The 17530-nt window shown below is 35.1% G+C and overlaps 1 protein-coding gene across 13 annotated transcripts in view; it reads right to left on the bottom strand.

Moving 5' to 3' along the window:
- LOC5564986 (dual 3',5'-cyclic-AMP and -GMP phosphodiesterase 11) overlaps nucleotides 1-17530 on the bottom strand; it is a 425037-nt gene that overhangs the window by 50412 nt on the left and 357095 nt on the right. For all 13 annotated transcript variants that reach the window (XM_021845674.1, XM_021845676.1, XM_021845675.1 and 10 more), the window contains 2 exons: nucleotides 7803-8040; nucleotides 7018-7160 (listed from right to left, as the gene is read on the bottom strand). In XM_021845674.1, the coding sequence (XP_021701366.1) occupies nucleotides 7018-7160; nucleotides 7803-8040 (381 nt within the window). The remainder of the gene's footprint in view (nucleotides 1-7017; nucleotides 7161-7802; nucleotides 8041-17530) is intronic.

Raw genomic sequence — 17530 nt, 5'->3', positions numbered from 1 at the left:
CTCTAGTTTTTCTGGGCCTTTTGTCGTATATTTCCGAAAAAAGGAGAAACCCATTAATGTTTTACTGATTTCCTCGGAGATTTATAAAAAGTATAAATCTGTGAAGGAAATCAAAAAACTTTCTTTAGATAAATTGAGAATAGTTTTTGGATCACGAGATGAAGCTAATGCTCTCTTGGAATCCAAATTGTTTTTTAATTCCTATCGTGTGTATGCGCCTTGCGATTCATGCGAAATAAATGGAATTATATATGACGAATCATTGAATTGTGATGACATTAGGAATCATGGTTCAGGTTTTTTTCGGAACAAATCTATTTCTCCTGTCGAGATTTTGGATTGCGTCCGTTTATCGAAATTATTTATTGATGGTAATAATTCCAAATATGTACACTCTAATTGCATAAAGATTACGTTTTCTGGATCTGTACTTCCAGATTACGTAAATGTTGATAATGTAATTTTTCGCGTGAGACTTTATTACCCAAAGCTCATGCATTGTGACCGATGCCTTCTTTTTGGTCACACTTCAAATTTTTGTTCAAATAAACAAAAATGTTCAAAGTGTGGTGAATTTCATTCTTCATCCACTTGTAAAAACCTATCTAATTTGTGTATTTATTGTAAACAGAAACACAATTCTTTGAAAGAATGTGCTGTTTACATTGAAAATCAATCAAAATTCAATCAAAAAATTAAAAATAAAAATCTTCTATCTTATGCAGAAGTAATGAAATCGACAGATAACATTACTTCCGCAAATACTTTTGAAATTTTGTCAGATGATGACGGTGTTGCTAACCAAGAAAATTTTGGCAATTATGTTTACAAACCTCCTAGCAAAAGAAAAAGATCGAACAATAAAACTTCTAACAATCATAATCAATTTTTTGAACCTCAACCGTCTACTTCTTTCGATGTTAGTTTTCCTCCTTTAAATGGTACTAATTCTTCTAAAAACATTCCCGGATTTCATAAAATAGAGACAGATCCTACATCTAACAGTAAAAATCAAAATACAAACAATTTATCGGAAGAGAAAGCAAAAGAGGATACTGATAATTCTATTTTGAGCATTTTAGAAGAAATAGTAGATTTTTTGGGATTGAACGATTTTTGGAAAAAAAAAAATTAAATTATTTTTACCTATTTTGGCTACCTTTTTAAATAAATTGAATTCTTTTGGTCCTCTTTTATCTTCATTTTTCTCTCTGTAATGGCTTCGATTAATTTAAATAATATGAACATTTTACAATGGAATTGCCGTAGCATTATTCCAAAATTTGATAGATTAAAAGCTTTGATTTGCAGTTATAATATAGATTTGTTTTGTTTAAAGGAAACCTGGTTAGATTCAGCCAAATTCTTTCATGTTTCAAAATTTAATATAATTCGAAAAGATAGAGATTCTTCATATGGAGGAGTTCTTATTGGAATTCGTGATGATATAGAATTCAAATATTTAGAATTATCAATGCATTCACAAGTTGAATATGTTGCTATTTCTATTAAAAAAGAAAAGTGTGAATTTTCAATTATTTGCTTTTATATTCCTCCAAATTCTACGTTTTCTTTATCGCAAATCAAAAATATATTGAATGAAGTTCCTCCTCCATTTTATATATTAGGCGATTTTAACGCACATAATTTTGCTTGGGGTAGTAACAAGACGGACGGTAGAGGTTCATTGATTATGGATTTAATCGATGATTTAAATTTGCATATCCTAAATGATGGATCTTTTACTAGGATTGTTGTACCACCAAATCATCATTCATGCATTGACTTGTCTTTATGCTCTAATAGTTTATCTTTTAAATCTTTTTGGAAAACTATTGACGATCCTAATGGTAGTGATCACTTACCAATTTTAATTGAAATTCAAAATCCTGTTCGTGGTAAATTAGTTAATGACTCTAATCTTCCTGATATATGTAACAATGTCAATTGGACGAAATTTACTGATCTTGTATCCTTTTCATTAATTCATCTTATTGATTCGGTATCTCCAATTGACAATTACAATAATTTTTCAAAATTAATAATTGATTGTTTACTCAAATCACAAAATAAAAAAAATGTTTCGCGATTTATTAAAAAAAATCGCCCTTCTTTCTGGTGGGATAATGAATGTTCCATTGCTTTGAAAACTAAATCTGATGCTTTTAAATTATTTCGTAAATCAGGCTCCAGAAATCATTATTTTGCATATCGTAAAACTGAAGCACAATTCATAAGACTAACTAAATCCAAAAAGAGAAATTATTGGAAAAATTTTGTTCAAAATTTAGATAGAGAAACTTCTTTATCTACCTTGTGGACTGTTGCCAGAAATCTAAGAAATTATGATCCCGCCGTTCCTACTGTTTTAGAATATTCAGAAGAATGGATACATGAGTTTGCTTCAAAAATTTGTCCTGATTTTGCCCCAAGTTCCATTAAATTTAAAAATAGTTCACTAAATTATTTTCCTGAGCTTTGTTGTCCATTTTCATTACCCGAGTTCAATTTAGCATTATCAATTACTTAAAATACTGCCCCAGGTATTGATAACATTAAATTTATTGTGTTAAAAAATTTACCTGATGATGGAAAAATTCGTTTACTTTCAATATATAATACTTTCCTATCTCAAAATATCATTCCTAATGAATGGCGCTTTATCAAAGTTATCAGTATCCTAAAGCCTGGCAGAGATCCATCTTCAGCTGATAGCAGAAGACCTATTAGTTTATTATCTTGTTTGCGTAAACTTTTGGAAAGAATGATTTTGAATCGTCTTGAATTGTGGGCTGAAAACAATAACATTTTTTCATCATCTCAATTTGGATTTAGGAGAGGTCGTGGTACTCGCGATTGTGTTTCACTTTTAGCTTCACAAATTCAACTTTCATTTAATAAAAAACAGGACTTAGTTTCCACTTTTCTTGATGTTTCTGGAGCCTATGATTCTGTTCTAATTGACTTATTGTTTGAAAAGATGAATAATTTCAAAATTCCCAGTATGTTTTCTAATTTCTTATATAATTTATTTTCTTTCAAAATTATGATTTTTTTCCATAATGGAGACTCAAAATTATTAAGATATAGTTATTTTGGACTTCCACAAGGATCATGTTTAAGTCCATTTTTATAAAATTTGTTTACCAGCGATATGGCATCAACAATTCCTAATGGCTGTTATTTGCTTCAATTTGCTGATGATAATGTTATTTCTATCAGCGGCAAAAGTAGAGAAGTCATTAGTCATTTTATGCAATGTGCCTTGAATAATATTGATTCATGGGCTCATGAGAACGGATTTTCGTTTTCTGTTCAAAAAACTAAATATATAATCTTTTCGAGAAAACATTCGAACATTTCCATTAATTTATATCTAAATGGAATCGAAATTGAACAAGTTGATGAATTTAAATACCTTGGCATATGGTTTGATTCTAAATTAAATTGGAACTTTCAAATTAAACAAATTCAAAAAACATGTTCGAAACGAATCAATTTTCTCCGTACTATTACAGGTACTTGGTGGCGTGCTAATCCATCTGATTTGATTACACTTTACAAAACTACCATTCGTTCAGTAATGGAATATGGTTGTTTCACTTTTGGAAGTGCTGCACAAACACATTTTATCAAACTTGAAAAAATACAAATTCGTTGTTTGAGAATTTGTTTGAAACTTATGAATTCAACTCATACTCAATCAACAGAAATATTGACTGGTGTTGTACCACTTAAAATTCGATTTCAAGAACTGAATTGTAAATTTTTGATGAATTGTTTATCAAATAATCATCCAATTATCAATATTTTGAAGTCCTTATTTGAGATTAACCCAACGAGCAAAATATTGGAATCTTACATTCATTGCTCATCTGAAAATATTGTACCAATTTCATATAATAGTTTTTATAATTTTGAAATTAATATTCACACTTTTCAACCTTTGATTGATTTTTCTCTATTCCATGAACTGAAACAAAATCCAAACCATCTTTATTCTTCTTTTGCCAATATTTTATTTATGCGTAAATTTGATGGAATTACTTCTTCACAATTTTTTTTCACTGATGGATCTTTAGCTCAAGGTATCGCGGGTTTTGGAGTATACAATGAATTTTTGGCTCATTTTTTCAAATTAAAATCTCCTTGCTCCATATTCATTGCAGAATTGATTGCATTATACTTTACCTGTAACTTGATAAAGGATTGCCCACCAAATGTTAACATTGTATGTTCTGATAGCTTGAGTTGTCTTCGTGCTTTGAGTTCCATCTCTTTCAATTTCAAAACTCATCATATTTTATTAATGATGAAAAAAATATTATTCAATTTGCATAGTCAAGGATTTATCATTAAATTTGTGTGGATTCCTGCTCATTGTAGAATATACGGTAATGAGCAGGCTGATTCATTGGCTAAACTTGGTGTTGATCGGGGTATAACTTATGATCGTGATATTTTTCCTTCTGAACATTATACTAAATTAAAAATACATTCCCTTGATAATTGGCAAACTTGCTGGAACTCCAGTAATAAAGGAAGATGGTGTCATTCAATTTGTCCAAAAGTCAATCATTTTCCTTGGTTTAGAAATATACCAGGATCCAGAAATTTTATTTGTACATTTTCGCGATTGATTTCAAATCATTATATTTGTAACAATCATTTATATCGTATCAATATGGTAGATTCAAATTTCTGTGTATGTGGTGAATCTTATGAAGACATTGCTCATATTGTACTTCAATGTTCTAGGTTCATTCTACCGAGAAATAAACTATTTAATAATATAATAAATTATGGTCATCCAATTCCTGTATCTATTCGGGATATACTGGGTACAAGATGTTATCATATACTTAAACTCTTATTTGGTTTTTTGAATGAAATCTCATATATTGCTTGATACTCGTGCTTTGTGTGTGTTTTTTTATTTTTATTTTCAGATATGAAGATGGATTCTTTTTTGGCAGACCCCCTCCCTCATCCTGTTTTGGAAGTCAACCCATACTTCATTTAACAATGGATTCATGTTGCAGTTTGTGGCTCTGCTATGGTCATATTTTTGCCGTATGAGCCTTTAGTTTTAAGTTCATGTTTAACTTGTTTTGTAATGTTGTATAAAAAGATGAAGAGGTTTTGTGCCTCTTTGAGAAAGATTTCGGTACGAAATCACTCAAAGGGGTTTTTCCCTCTTCCAAAATTTTTGTTAAAATAAATAAATAAATAAATTAAATCAATATTTTTTTCCAATTCCAAGTTTTTTTTTATACAAAATGCAATCGTGATAAGAAGGGAGACATTTCAAACATAAATGCTTTTCAAAACCTTTCACTTATTTGGCCCATACTGCCCCTATCGACGTTAATTTTCTGATTGCATGGAGACGCATGGTTGCTCATGTTGTGCGTCTGAAACGACATAGTTATGTGTTATGTGTACTCTGTGCACGTTGGAATAAAAACCCTGGAATAGAGTAAATCATAAAGTCTTTGATTAGAAGAAACGTGTGCCACATATTCTAGCTCATCTCATAACACAACAAACATAACAGATTAAAGTAAATTTAAAAACTGGGATAGGTTAATCGGTTCCTTTTTCCCTCGAAGATTTATTTTCGTTAGAACTGTTTGGTCTGACAATAACAGTTTCATTTGCATGTTGAGCTGCAAATGCTCTACAGCAAAGTTAACAGTTCCATTCTGCTGTGAAATTTTGTTGGAGAGTGTACCTTCCTAATCAATTCATGGCTCACTTGCTCACGATATCTTTGAACCAACGGTGCTGCACTTGATAAACCGGAAGTTTTGCCCATCTTTCGACCTATATCAATCGCTTTGAATATATGATATCGCTAGACGGGATGTACACCGCTGATTCGATTGACACTGTGCTCGGTTCCCAGAACCATCCATTTGATTCCATCAATCAATAAAGCCATTGAAGAGCACCTAATGCCTGCTTTGTGTTTTCAGATGCACATCATGAACTAATCACCCCTTGTGGGCATTCACACTACATATAATGCTCTCGTCATTGGATGTCTCATAGCAAATGTCCTATTTCAATTATACGCTGCGGACGTTGGCGAAATGGTTCACATCCGTCTCCAGTGGCTTCCGACGAAATGACGGTGCCACAGAATTAAATTCATCACATCTACCCATTGCACAGTGGTTCGGTCTAGAACGATTGTTGGTCAAAATCTCAATTTATTAGGCAATATTGTTGTATTTATACATTAGACATTTTTTGCTATATTCAAGCACTAAGGATATTTCTTGATGTGAACTGAATATTAGTATAAGTAAATATTATTGTTCACACTTAAATTTTGTTAGTTGGAATATACATCCTTTCTCACAAAAGTTCTTCTTTGTCTTGGCATTACGTCCCCACTGGGACAGAGCCTGCTCCTCAGCTTAGCGTTCTTATGAGCACTTCCACAGTTATTAACTCAGAGCTTTCTTTGCAAAAGTTGCAATTTTTGCATTCGTATATCGTGTGGTAGGTTCGATAATACTCAATGCCCATGGAAGTCAAGGAAGTTTCCATTTTGAAAAGATTCCGGACCAACCGGATATCGAACCCAGACACCTTCAGCATGGCTTTGCTTTGTAGCCGCGGACTCTAAAATATTTTTATTAAATATAATGCATTCCGAAGAAAGCACTTTCCTTTGATTAGCAGATTAAAAAAAGGAAAATAATTTTTTAAACTCGATGAATTTGCATCAAACTTTGGATTTAAATCAGAAAATGTAAGGAAAGACGAGAAACATAATACTGATTGGAGAAAACTATTTAATTTTTTTAGGTTTTTGTCACCTTTGAACCACTGTGCACCGGGCGCCTACATTGAATGATGAAAGGGATCTACTTCGCAGGAAGTGCACAACACGATGCATTGTTCGTCATCATTAGCCTGCCTGGTAATCAGGGTCTACGCCTCGAGCTGATTTATGGCTAGCTCGTGAAAATCCCAAACGATAATGAACGAATGGTACGTACTTACTTTTTGGTATTATCACTGCCACAGGTACTCTTGCCTTGGACCAGAAATAGCGACCCCCGGTCCGCATTCAGTAGAATTGACACGTTTTGCAGAATTTTGTGACACAACGACCGCACGTCCAGGTCGTTGCAGATGTCCTTCACCTATTTGTGTGGGAGTAAGGGGTAGAGATACACAAAATTGAATTATTGCTGGATACATTAATCACCATTTTGCATTGATTCAATCACATTTTCCCGAAAACCATGCACCTGAATAGACTATTCTCCCGAAAAGTTCATTACCATATTTTGGAACCATAATTTCTGAAATAAATATGATAAAAATACTGTAAGTACACATGGCATGTTTTTTGTTGAATTGGAAATATTTAAATAAAATGTTCGGATAATATAATATAATTGGAAATATTTAAATAATATATTCCGTTGATTCTGTAGTGTTCACAAAACAGTTTGCCAAATAGTGAGCTCATTTCATGATTATAATAACCAATATTTATACTTGCGAAGTAACGTTTATGCAGTTTCCAATAATAAGAGAGCTACTTAAATGTACATTTCGAGAGTATTAGCGGAATTATGCTTATTCATTTGTATCGAAGTGCAATCCTTACTTGTTCTGATCAATCACGGAGTAGCATTGACATGTACAGTCAGTCTCTATGCTACTATGCTATGGTATGCTACTAGCGTTTCTGGTGTTCATTACATGAATGACTTTCAGGCGTTTGGCCTTCGGGAAAATATGATAGAACCTCTGCACCTGATGCGCTACACACTTACCAGCTCGAATATCAGCTCCCGTTCGTCCAGCTGTCGCAGTTCATTCCGCGATAACCGCTGGGGTCGTTGACTTCCGCTCGGCAACCCCAGAGCACCTCCGTTCTGATGGCTGGGACCTCCGCCGGACAGCAGACACTCGTTCTGCAGCCCGATGCTGAGAAAGGTGGGCGTCCCGTCGATGGTGTTCACGATGGGCTTCAGCAGGCCTCCTCGCTCGAACTCGTGAGCCGAGATTTTCCTGGAAAACGTGATACAGAAATAGACACGGGGGAAAACGATTAGCAATGTATGCGTGGTTTTGTGGGAATCTGTATGTTTGTGGCATTGAAATGCCACAATCCAATGTTTGCCGGATGCTAATTCCTTTAAGTACGGTAATGCATGATACTCATGCACTTAATTTGAATTGGAGTGTCATCAAATGTATTCCGATTGTAAGCAGGATCAATGTGTGAAGAGACTGCTCTGCATTTGAAGGACAATCAAATGACTTGAATTATTTTATTTGAGTCCTATTTATGAGACACTTACGAAGGATAAATATTGAATTACTTACTCTGAATTTTCAGCATTCATTCAACCATTTAAGAAACCTGAATCTTCAGGACATTTTTGTGTTCTTAATCCGTTGTGGTAAGCAGCTAAGGACTCTGCTTTCACTGATGCGTTTTGATGCGCCTTTATTTTTTTTATTTCTGCCATAAGAGATGAATAACCAACAGGTTTAAGTCTCTCTCTCCAAACAATCGCCGAGATGATACAGGATAGACAAAACCCTGTTATCGACTATGAAACGATAGTCATTAGGGTGGAAATAATTGGAAAATAAAATAGATAATGAAGTTTATTTCTCCTAAAGGTCGTTACGGAAACTACCCAAAAGCACCGACAAAGGGATGTGCCCCTGAAAGCCAACGTGTGTTCAGCATCCATTCTGTATCTTCGGTCGTTTTCATGCCCGTACGATTATACCGAATACATGTCGTGTAATCATACAAATGGGGCATATTGCGATTCTCAGTGCTGCACATATTCGGCAGTCCGACTATAATGCTTCGACACTATCATAAAGGAACGGCACTGTCTGGCAGGCTGGATTGTTATTTGGGCAAAGTTCTTTTTGCGATGGCTAGATTGGCGGGACAAAGAAACGGAATTGGCCATTTGGCCATTGAAACTCTGCAGTCAGTGTGTAAGCGTTCTTCGTTCGGGTTTGGCATTGCGAGAATCATTATCATGTCGAAAGGTGATGAATATTCATTTTGCGTATGACCGTTTGCCCGTCTGACGACGGAAGGTCTCGAGTGCCTGTCGCGACACCAGACCATTACCGATGATTACTGATGCGTAAGGAACCCAATGGGTCAAGGTTGAGTAGGGGGACAGGATTACATCTCAAGGTAACATCGGAGTCAGGTTGCTTGATGGGGTCGTCAAGAGGTATTCATCAATATTGACTTTTTTTTTTCGATCAGTCACGTAGGACGATAGTGAATTTTTTATTTGTCTAAGAATTGACAGTACTGACTGCCTGTTCCGATGGTAAAAGTTTACTTCACAGGTGACATGCGGCTTAATGTTACCGTGCCTAGGAGTAAATAGTTAGGGGTGTCTACATAAAACCTAATCGCAAACGGAGCCTGTGGAGTCCATGGTAACCTCCACAGTAGTGTGCACTTCCTGTGCTACTCAGAGCAATGGTACAGGCGACCTTGTAATCCGAGATAATCGGCTGCCTTCCCGGATAGAGGTGAATAACAAAATAATGGTAAAATAAAAACAAATTTTGTAATCATATCTAGTTCAACCATTATTATGTTATTAATATATGACATTAAATATCTCATCAATAGCAAAATATACAATTATAGCAAAATTTGTCATTGAACTGTTTTTCTTGAAAGTCATGTAATAACTAATCAATAACAAAATATACTTCATGGTAAAATTTGTTATTTGTGCAAAATACTAAAAAAACATTAAATATCTAAAGAATAACAAACATCGCCATCACAGTAATATATGAAATTATTTTGATATTTTAAGACTTTATTCAAATAATTCATGAGAACTCAATTGGCGCTAGTACAAGAACCTGACTTTCGTGAGAGGAGCTTATGTCTGTAAACCTTGTGGACCTAGTTTTTGTTTCTTTCAGTAAACATGAAATGGTCATGCCTTGTGCATGTGCAGATGTATGTGCTGTAACAATTGATGTTTCTGTCGGTGACCTCTATAGGAAATACGTCTATTTTTCGGTGTGTTATTACATGATGGACCATCCCCAACGGATGATTTCGAACAAATACAGCTCCGAAACACTAATTTTAATGATCCGGATCTTTCGAACAGTTCATTGGCTCAGCGCAAGGAATGAGCGAAATGAACCTAGTTAATGGATGAAGAGCGGTTCACTCCCTGTTGCACGACACGCGTCCAGGGCACAATGGTCGGGCTCCATATAAAGGAGCTGCCTAAACCACCAAAAATGTTTTTGAGATTTTTATGGTTTTTATCATTTTTAAATATACCTCATGTAATATTATGATCCTTAACTGAAATTGAACTTAAATTTAAATTAATTTGACGTTTATGACGTCAAATTGGCTAAAGTCAATATATTAAAAAATGTAACAATGAAATAAAGTACAAAATTTCTATTTAAGGAATGCAATATTTTCCCAAAGTTACACACTACCTGAAAGCTTATGGTTCAACACTTTTATCGAGCATGAGGATGGAAAAAAATATTTGGTTAAAGTTTTAGTAATATTTAATATTACACTTTAGTAATTTTAATGATTTTGAACATGGAAAACAACTCTTGTCGCGTCATGTCGCCGCCATTTCGAATATTGCACATCAAAAAGCATCCTTTGATCTCACAAAAAAGGTTAAAAAATTTTCAGAAATTTGTTGATTTTCAAGTTAGAGCAATTTAAATAATTCAATATTTTCATACATTTTGACGATATTTTTCATACAAAATTAATTTAAAATATATTCAACCACTCTTTATACATATTTTGATCAAACTCGGTAAAATACGAACAAAATTTGTGCTTTCAGCCAAATTTGATTGCATTTTTAATGAAAAAAATATATAAAAAAGTTACGTAATATGTGAATAACCCCTTCTGAAACAATAAAAAATGCCAAATAACACATTTAGATTACATATTTCATCGGTTAAGGCGATAAACCTAGTTTTGGCAATACTTCGTTTTTTTTTTTGACCATTGTGCAGGGGTGTTAAGAATCATGACCGACTTACGACACTGACGAGATGAGTCAATTCACTGTCACTAGACGAAGCTATATTTCATGTACTCATTCGTCACGTCGTCATGACAGAGCGCTCACGAGAGCAATTTTAATGTAGTTTTGCTATTTAAATTTCTAACTCATTTTGGAGAATTTTGTGAAGTAAATGTGTTCGATAAGTTAAGTGGAAATCCTTCCATGATTCATGTGATATAAATAACAATCAAACCAGATAATAAACTAAAAACTATCAGGTTTTCGAGTTACCCCCTTTTTTATATATTCCACTAGCGATTTCCTACAATCTTTAACCTATTTATTTAGAAATTCCACCAGCAGTTCTAGCTTTGATTGTAACAAAAGCTTAATAAGAGTGTTACTGCCTATCTGTAGTAGTCATGTCGTCACTTGAGTGAGAACGACACGTTGATAGCCTTCCCACATGTTTACTCTTCCACAATACAGTTGTTGTGGAAGCGATGTAGGTACGATAGGCAAACAGTTTCAACACTAAATAAATCGCACTCGCTCTTCTCGCATGAGATGGATGGATATGGGTTATGAAAGAGGTCCGCGTGGTCTGTAGGGATCTGAATTCTACACTTGTAACCAACTCAGTTTTTGGGTCACCAAGTGGCTCGGTAGCTTAGTTGGTAAGCGCTCGTCTAGCATACAAGAGTCCTGGGTTCAAATCCCAGCCGAGCACGTGGATTTTTTTCATAATTTCACCCATAATTTGTCCATCTTTACCACGCGTAATGAGTTAATTACTTTAATAAGGGATTCCTACAGTAATTTCTCCCGTTAAATATGCAGGTATTCCTTTAGGAATTCTACCAAAATTCCTCTATAGAATTAATCGGTAATTCCTTCATGATAACACCAGAAGTTCCTTCAGAAATTTCATCAAGATTTTATCCAGTGATTTAGCAAGGAATTCCTGTAAGAATTCTTTTGGAAATTCCTTCTGTAATTTCCCCTCAAATTCCTTATGGGATTCCACCAGGAACTACTTAAGGGATTCCACCAGGGGATGATCTAGGAATTGCTAAAAAGAGCTTCGAGGAGTCCATCAGGAGAACTTCAAAAGTTTCCATCAGAAGTTATTGTGAAGATTCCACCAGGAACTGCATGAAAATGTCCTCCAAGGATTCCATCAGTAGTTCCTCTAGGGATCAGAATTTTATCTAGGAAATTAAATATGAGTTCGTCCAGGAATTTAATCAGGAGTACTTCTAAAGAATTGATCATGAATTCCAATAAGGATTCCATGAGAAGTTCCTTCAGAGCTTTCATCAGGTGTGCATCTAGGGATTCCATGGGAAGTTTCTCTAGGAATTCCATCGGAAGCTCATCTAGGGATTCCATCAGAAGTTCTTCTAAGAATTCCATCAAAAGTTCTCGTGGGGATTCAATCAGATGTTCTTTTAGGAATTTCTTCAGGAATTCCTTCAGAGATTCAATCTGGAAGTCCTACAAGGATTCCAGCAGGAGTTCCTCAAGAAAATGCATCAGGATTTTTTTTGGGGTTGCATAAGGAGTTCCTCCAAGGATTCCATCAAGATTTCCTCCAGGGATTCTATCAGGAGTTCCTATAGATTCTATCAAGAGTTCCTTTAGGGCTTCCATCAGAGTTCTTCTGGAGATTTCATTAGGAGTTCCTTCAGGGATTCCATCAGTTGATCTTCCAGAGATTCCACCTGGCATGTCTCCAGAGACTCTATCAGAAGTTCCTCCAGATATTATATCGGGAGTTCTTCGAGGAACTCCATCAGGATTTCTTCTAGGAATATCATAAAGAACTCCTCCAGAGATTCTATCAGGAGTGCCATCAAGAGTCTTATCAGGAATTCCTCCAGAGATTTGATCAAGGGTTCCTATAGGGATTCCATCAGGAGTTCATCTAGAGATTTCATCAGAAGTTCTTTCAGAGATTCCATTTGAAATTCCTACATTCCTTCCTTATAACAAGGAAATGGTTCCTCAAGAAAATGCAACAGGATTTCTTTTATGAATTGCATAAGGAGTTCATCCAAGGATTCTATCAGGAGTACCTTTAGGGCTTCCATCAGAGTTCTTCTGGAGATTTCATCAGGAGTTTCTCCAGGGATTCCACCTAGAGCTCTTTCAGAGATTCCACCTAGCATTCCTCTAAGAGATTCGAGTAGGAGTTCCCCCAGAGACTATATCAGGAGTTCCTCGAGGATTTCCATCAGGATTTCTTCTAGGGATAAGGATAAGGAATTCCTCTAGAGATTCTATCAGGAGTGCCATCAGGAATCTTATCAGGAATTCCTCCAGGGATTCCATCAGGAGTTCCTCCAGAATTTTCATCGGAAGTTCCTTCAGAGATTCCACCAGGAGTTCCTTCAGAGATTATATGAGGAGTTCCTCAAGGAAAAACATCAGGATTTCTTTTAGGAATTGCATATGGAGATCCTCCAGAACTCAACAATGACAGATCCTACTGAGTGTCGGCGTTGTTGACTGTTTATTAAAATATGCAGACACTTATCAAAACATATTTTAGCAATTTGTCAAAGCTGCCATCAATCAATTTCTGCACACTCAAGAGCAATGCCACAATAGCAATGCCACGAGAGCACCTTTTGATTTGATCGAATATTAAGTATTGAAACACGCATCGTTTTACTCTTTTCCGATCAAAATGAAAATTAAATACACAAAATACTATGGCCCTTTTTGCATGTTTGTCGAGAAAGGTCGAAGGAACACAGCAAAAGAATATTAGCGATTTTTTCCAAGCCTGCCTTGATTGTCGTTTGTGAGCGGCAGTTATCTTGCAATTTGGAATAGTTTTGATTTATATTTCGTGTGTAGTATTGTAAATTTTACACCTTACCGAACGCGACGATTTGTAATCGTCGCTGGTGGAATCATCGCCAAAATTGTCTCCAGCTAATAAACCGCTGCTAATTTGACGTTTCACCAGTCTTACCAACATAACGGTAAATGACTTTCTTTGATTTGTTTGCTGGCGATGATTTTTTCGGTCTGTTTGAAAAATGGCGGCGCGTGTTGTTGTCAATGAAACAGACAATATCTGTGTCTCCCTTCTAGCGGAGTACTATACATTGCATTGCCAACTAGCGTGAGATTACGTCAGATAAGTTTGGTGCCATTACCGAACTTATTCGCCATCTTATGCTTGAACGAGTGCGATGGAGATACCATGCCGATAGGGATTACGTCCTTTTATTCATAATCCCGCACTTCTAACATTACTTTTAATGTGCAAAATGGGCTATTTATGAATAAGTTCGTTTATTGAACCAAAACAACCAGAAATCGCATAATAGTTCACAAAAAGTCTTTTGTTTATACAAATACGATCACACCCGAACTACCGTGCTGCATCAATACCCGGACGCTTAACCAGAGACAATTGTTCAAACTTCAGTTTAAAGATGTTTGCTTTGGATTTAAATAAAGTCACCTTATGTTTCCAACAGTTCTAAACCAGATTATTGTGTTAATAAATAAATAAATGGTAAAAATCACAATTATGCTATGAAAATCATTAAAATACAATGGCATGTCTTGTCCTTAAATCCGGACATCTGAAGAAATCTTTGTTATTAAATCCGGACACTTTGGAATCAAAATCCGTACAGTGGTTTTATAATGTGAATTATTAAAAAAAAAAACTGTTTTTTCCCTCTTTGAATCACATTTATAAGATTGTCATGTTCTCTTGTACGTAGCATAATGAAAAATATGTATATAAACGCATAGTTTACCTCAAGTGCAGCCTTGATATATCCAACCAGCCGATAGTGGTTCAAACTACAGCCAAAATACGGAGTTTTTTTCCACATAAAAGGCAGATTCTATCAGGAATTTATTTAGGAATCTTATCAGTAATTTTTTCAGATACTTTGTCAGGAGTTCATATAGAGATTCCTTCAGGAGTTTCTCTAGACCTAGAGATTACATCAGAAGCTCCTTCAGAGATTGCGCCTGAAACTCCTCCAGGGATTACATAAGAAGTTCTTCTAGGGATAACATCAGGAGTTCTTTTGGGGATTACATCAGGAGTTCCTTTAAATATTTAATTACCTTTTTTTAATATTCCATCTGGCATTCCTCCAAGGATTCTATCAAAAGTTTATGTAGGGATTCCATCAGGAGTTCTCCTAAGTCTTTCAACAAGAGTTTTAGTTAGCATTTTATCAGGAGTTCCTGAGGGATTCCACCAGGAATTCTTAATAGAGTTTCAATTAATTCCTAAAGGAACAACAACAGAAGTTCTTCCACATCAGTAGTTCCTCAAGTGATTCTATCAAGAACTCCTCTAGAAATTCCACCTGGAATTCCTACAGGAGTTCTTTCAGAAGTTTCTCTAGGGATTCCATCAGGAGCTCTTTCGGAGATTGCACCTGGAATTTCTCTGGAGATTTTATCAGGGTTTCCTCAAGGAATTCCATCAGGATTTCTTCTTGGGGGTTTAGAAGGAGTTCCACTAGGCATTTTACTAGGAATCCCTCTAGGGATTACATAAGAAATAGAGATCCCGTCAGGAGTTCCCTCAGAGGCTACATCAGAAGTTTTTCTAGAAATGACAGCAGGAATTTCTGCAGGTATTCCATCAGGAGTTATTCTATGGATTTTATAAGGAATTCCTCCAATGTTTCCATTAGGAGTTCCTACAGAAATTCTACCAGGAATTCCTACAGAAATTCTATCAAGAGTTTTTCTAATAATTCCATCATAAATACCTTCAGGGATTACATCAGAAATTCTTCCAAGGATTTCATTAGAAGTTTCTCTATGGATTTCATCAGGAGTTCTTAAATAGATTTATTTGGGCGTTTCTGCAGGGATTATAAACTCCTTTTAGGATTCATCCATGAGCACCTTCTGGGATTCCATCTAAAGTTCTGTCAGAGACTCTATGAGGAATTCTTCTAGAGCATAGGTTCCCAAACTTTTCTAGTGCACGACCCACCTAGCGATTAGGCATATTTTTTGCGACCCACCAGAAAGTGTGAGATTTTTACTTTAAACATTCAAGATCATTCGTAACTTCGTTATCGATCAGTATCGATCGAAAGTTGATATAGACAAACTCCACATAAAATTTCAAGGTGCGCGATGTTTTCAATATTCACAACTTATCAACTTTACTTACATTAAATTGATTTTTCCTAAATAATTAAATGCATTTAATAAAATCATTTAATTATGAAAAATACAATCGTTATCATAAAATAAAGATAACATATTTAGTTTTCTCGGAAAAAGCAAACTTCCAAGATAAAAGTTCAGTTCCAACATTTTTCGGAAAGCTCGTTTCAGTATTTTTGGCTTCTTAGGTTTAAGACTTACAGTAGAAAAATTGGCTTTAATGGCGACCTTATTTGAAATTAGTTAACTTGTTCCGAACGTAGCTCTACAATACATGTAATTTCGTCTTTAACTACGCTTTTTCGTTAGTTATTTGCCACGCGAAAATTTTCAGCACAAGGAGTGCAGATAGTTCGTTGAAATCCGATGAACCTTTGTGATGATATTAATTGAATTATTTTTCAAAGTTATCATGTGTGAAAATTCTAACTGTATCTTTAAGAAACAACATATTTTTGCAGAGTTTTTCAAATAAATAGCCGATTCTCTTGATAAAAATCTATTTCTCTTGGTCGTATTGCTGAAAAATCCAAAATCAGATATTAAAGTTACAAATCATTTCAAGTAAAATGATCAATTCAATCTTGATCAAAAGTATTAACCAAAATATAAATGAGAACTGTTAAAAACCAGTTGCTAAAAATCGAGAGGACACTAAGAAACCTACAAAATAAATAAGAACAAAATTTTTTCGCGACCCACCAGAGATGAGCCCACGACCCCCCTGGGGGTCGCGACCCACAGTTTGGGAAACTATGTTCTAGAGGTTTCTCCAAGAGTCCCTCTAGGGTTCTTCTGAGTTCCATAAGGTTATTTATTACGGATTCCTCCTGGAATTTAATTAAACATTCTACCAGAATTTTCTCCCGGGGGTTTCTCTTGGGAATTACATCAGGATTTATCTTTGGGATTAAGAAGTTAAGGCATAATATCAGCAAACCCTTCTAAGGATTACAGCTGGAGTTCCTCCAGGGATTTTATCAGAAATACTTCGAGGGATTTTATCAGAAGTTTCTCCATGATTTCAATTAAAAATTCCTTCAGAGTTTCTATCTAGAATTCTATCAAAAGATTCTCGTATGATTCCATTAGGATTTCTCCCAGGGATTACATTAGAAGTTTTTCCAAGAATTCTATCAGAAGTTTCTCTAGAGATTTTATCAGGAGTTTTTCAGTGTTTTTCAGTGGATTTCATAGTGAATATCTGCAGGAATTCCATCAAAAGTTCCTCAGCGAATTTCATTAGAAATACTTTTAAGATTTCATTATTAAATCCTCCTGGCATTCCATCACGATCAGACGTTCTGTCAGGGATT

This window comes from Aedes aegypti, chromosome 2 (genome assembly GCF_002204515.2).
Source record: "Aedes aegypti strain LVP_AGWG chromosome 2, AaegL5.0 Primary Assembly, whole genome shotgun sequence".
Classification (NCBI taxonomy): Eukaryota; Metazoa; Arthropoda; class Insecta; order Diptera; family Culicidae; genus Aedes; species Aedes aegypti.
This window is presented reverse-complemented; position numbering and strand designations above follow the sequence as displayed.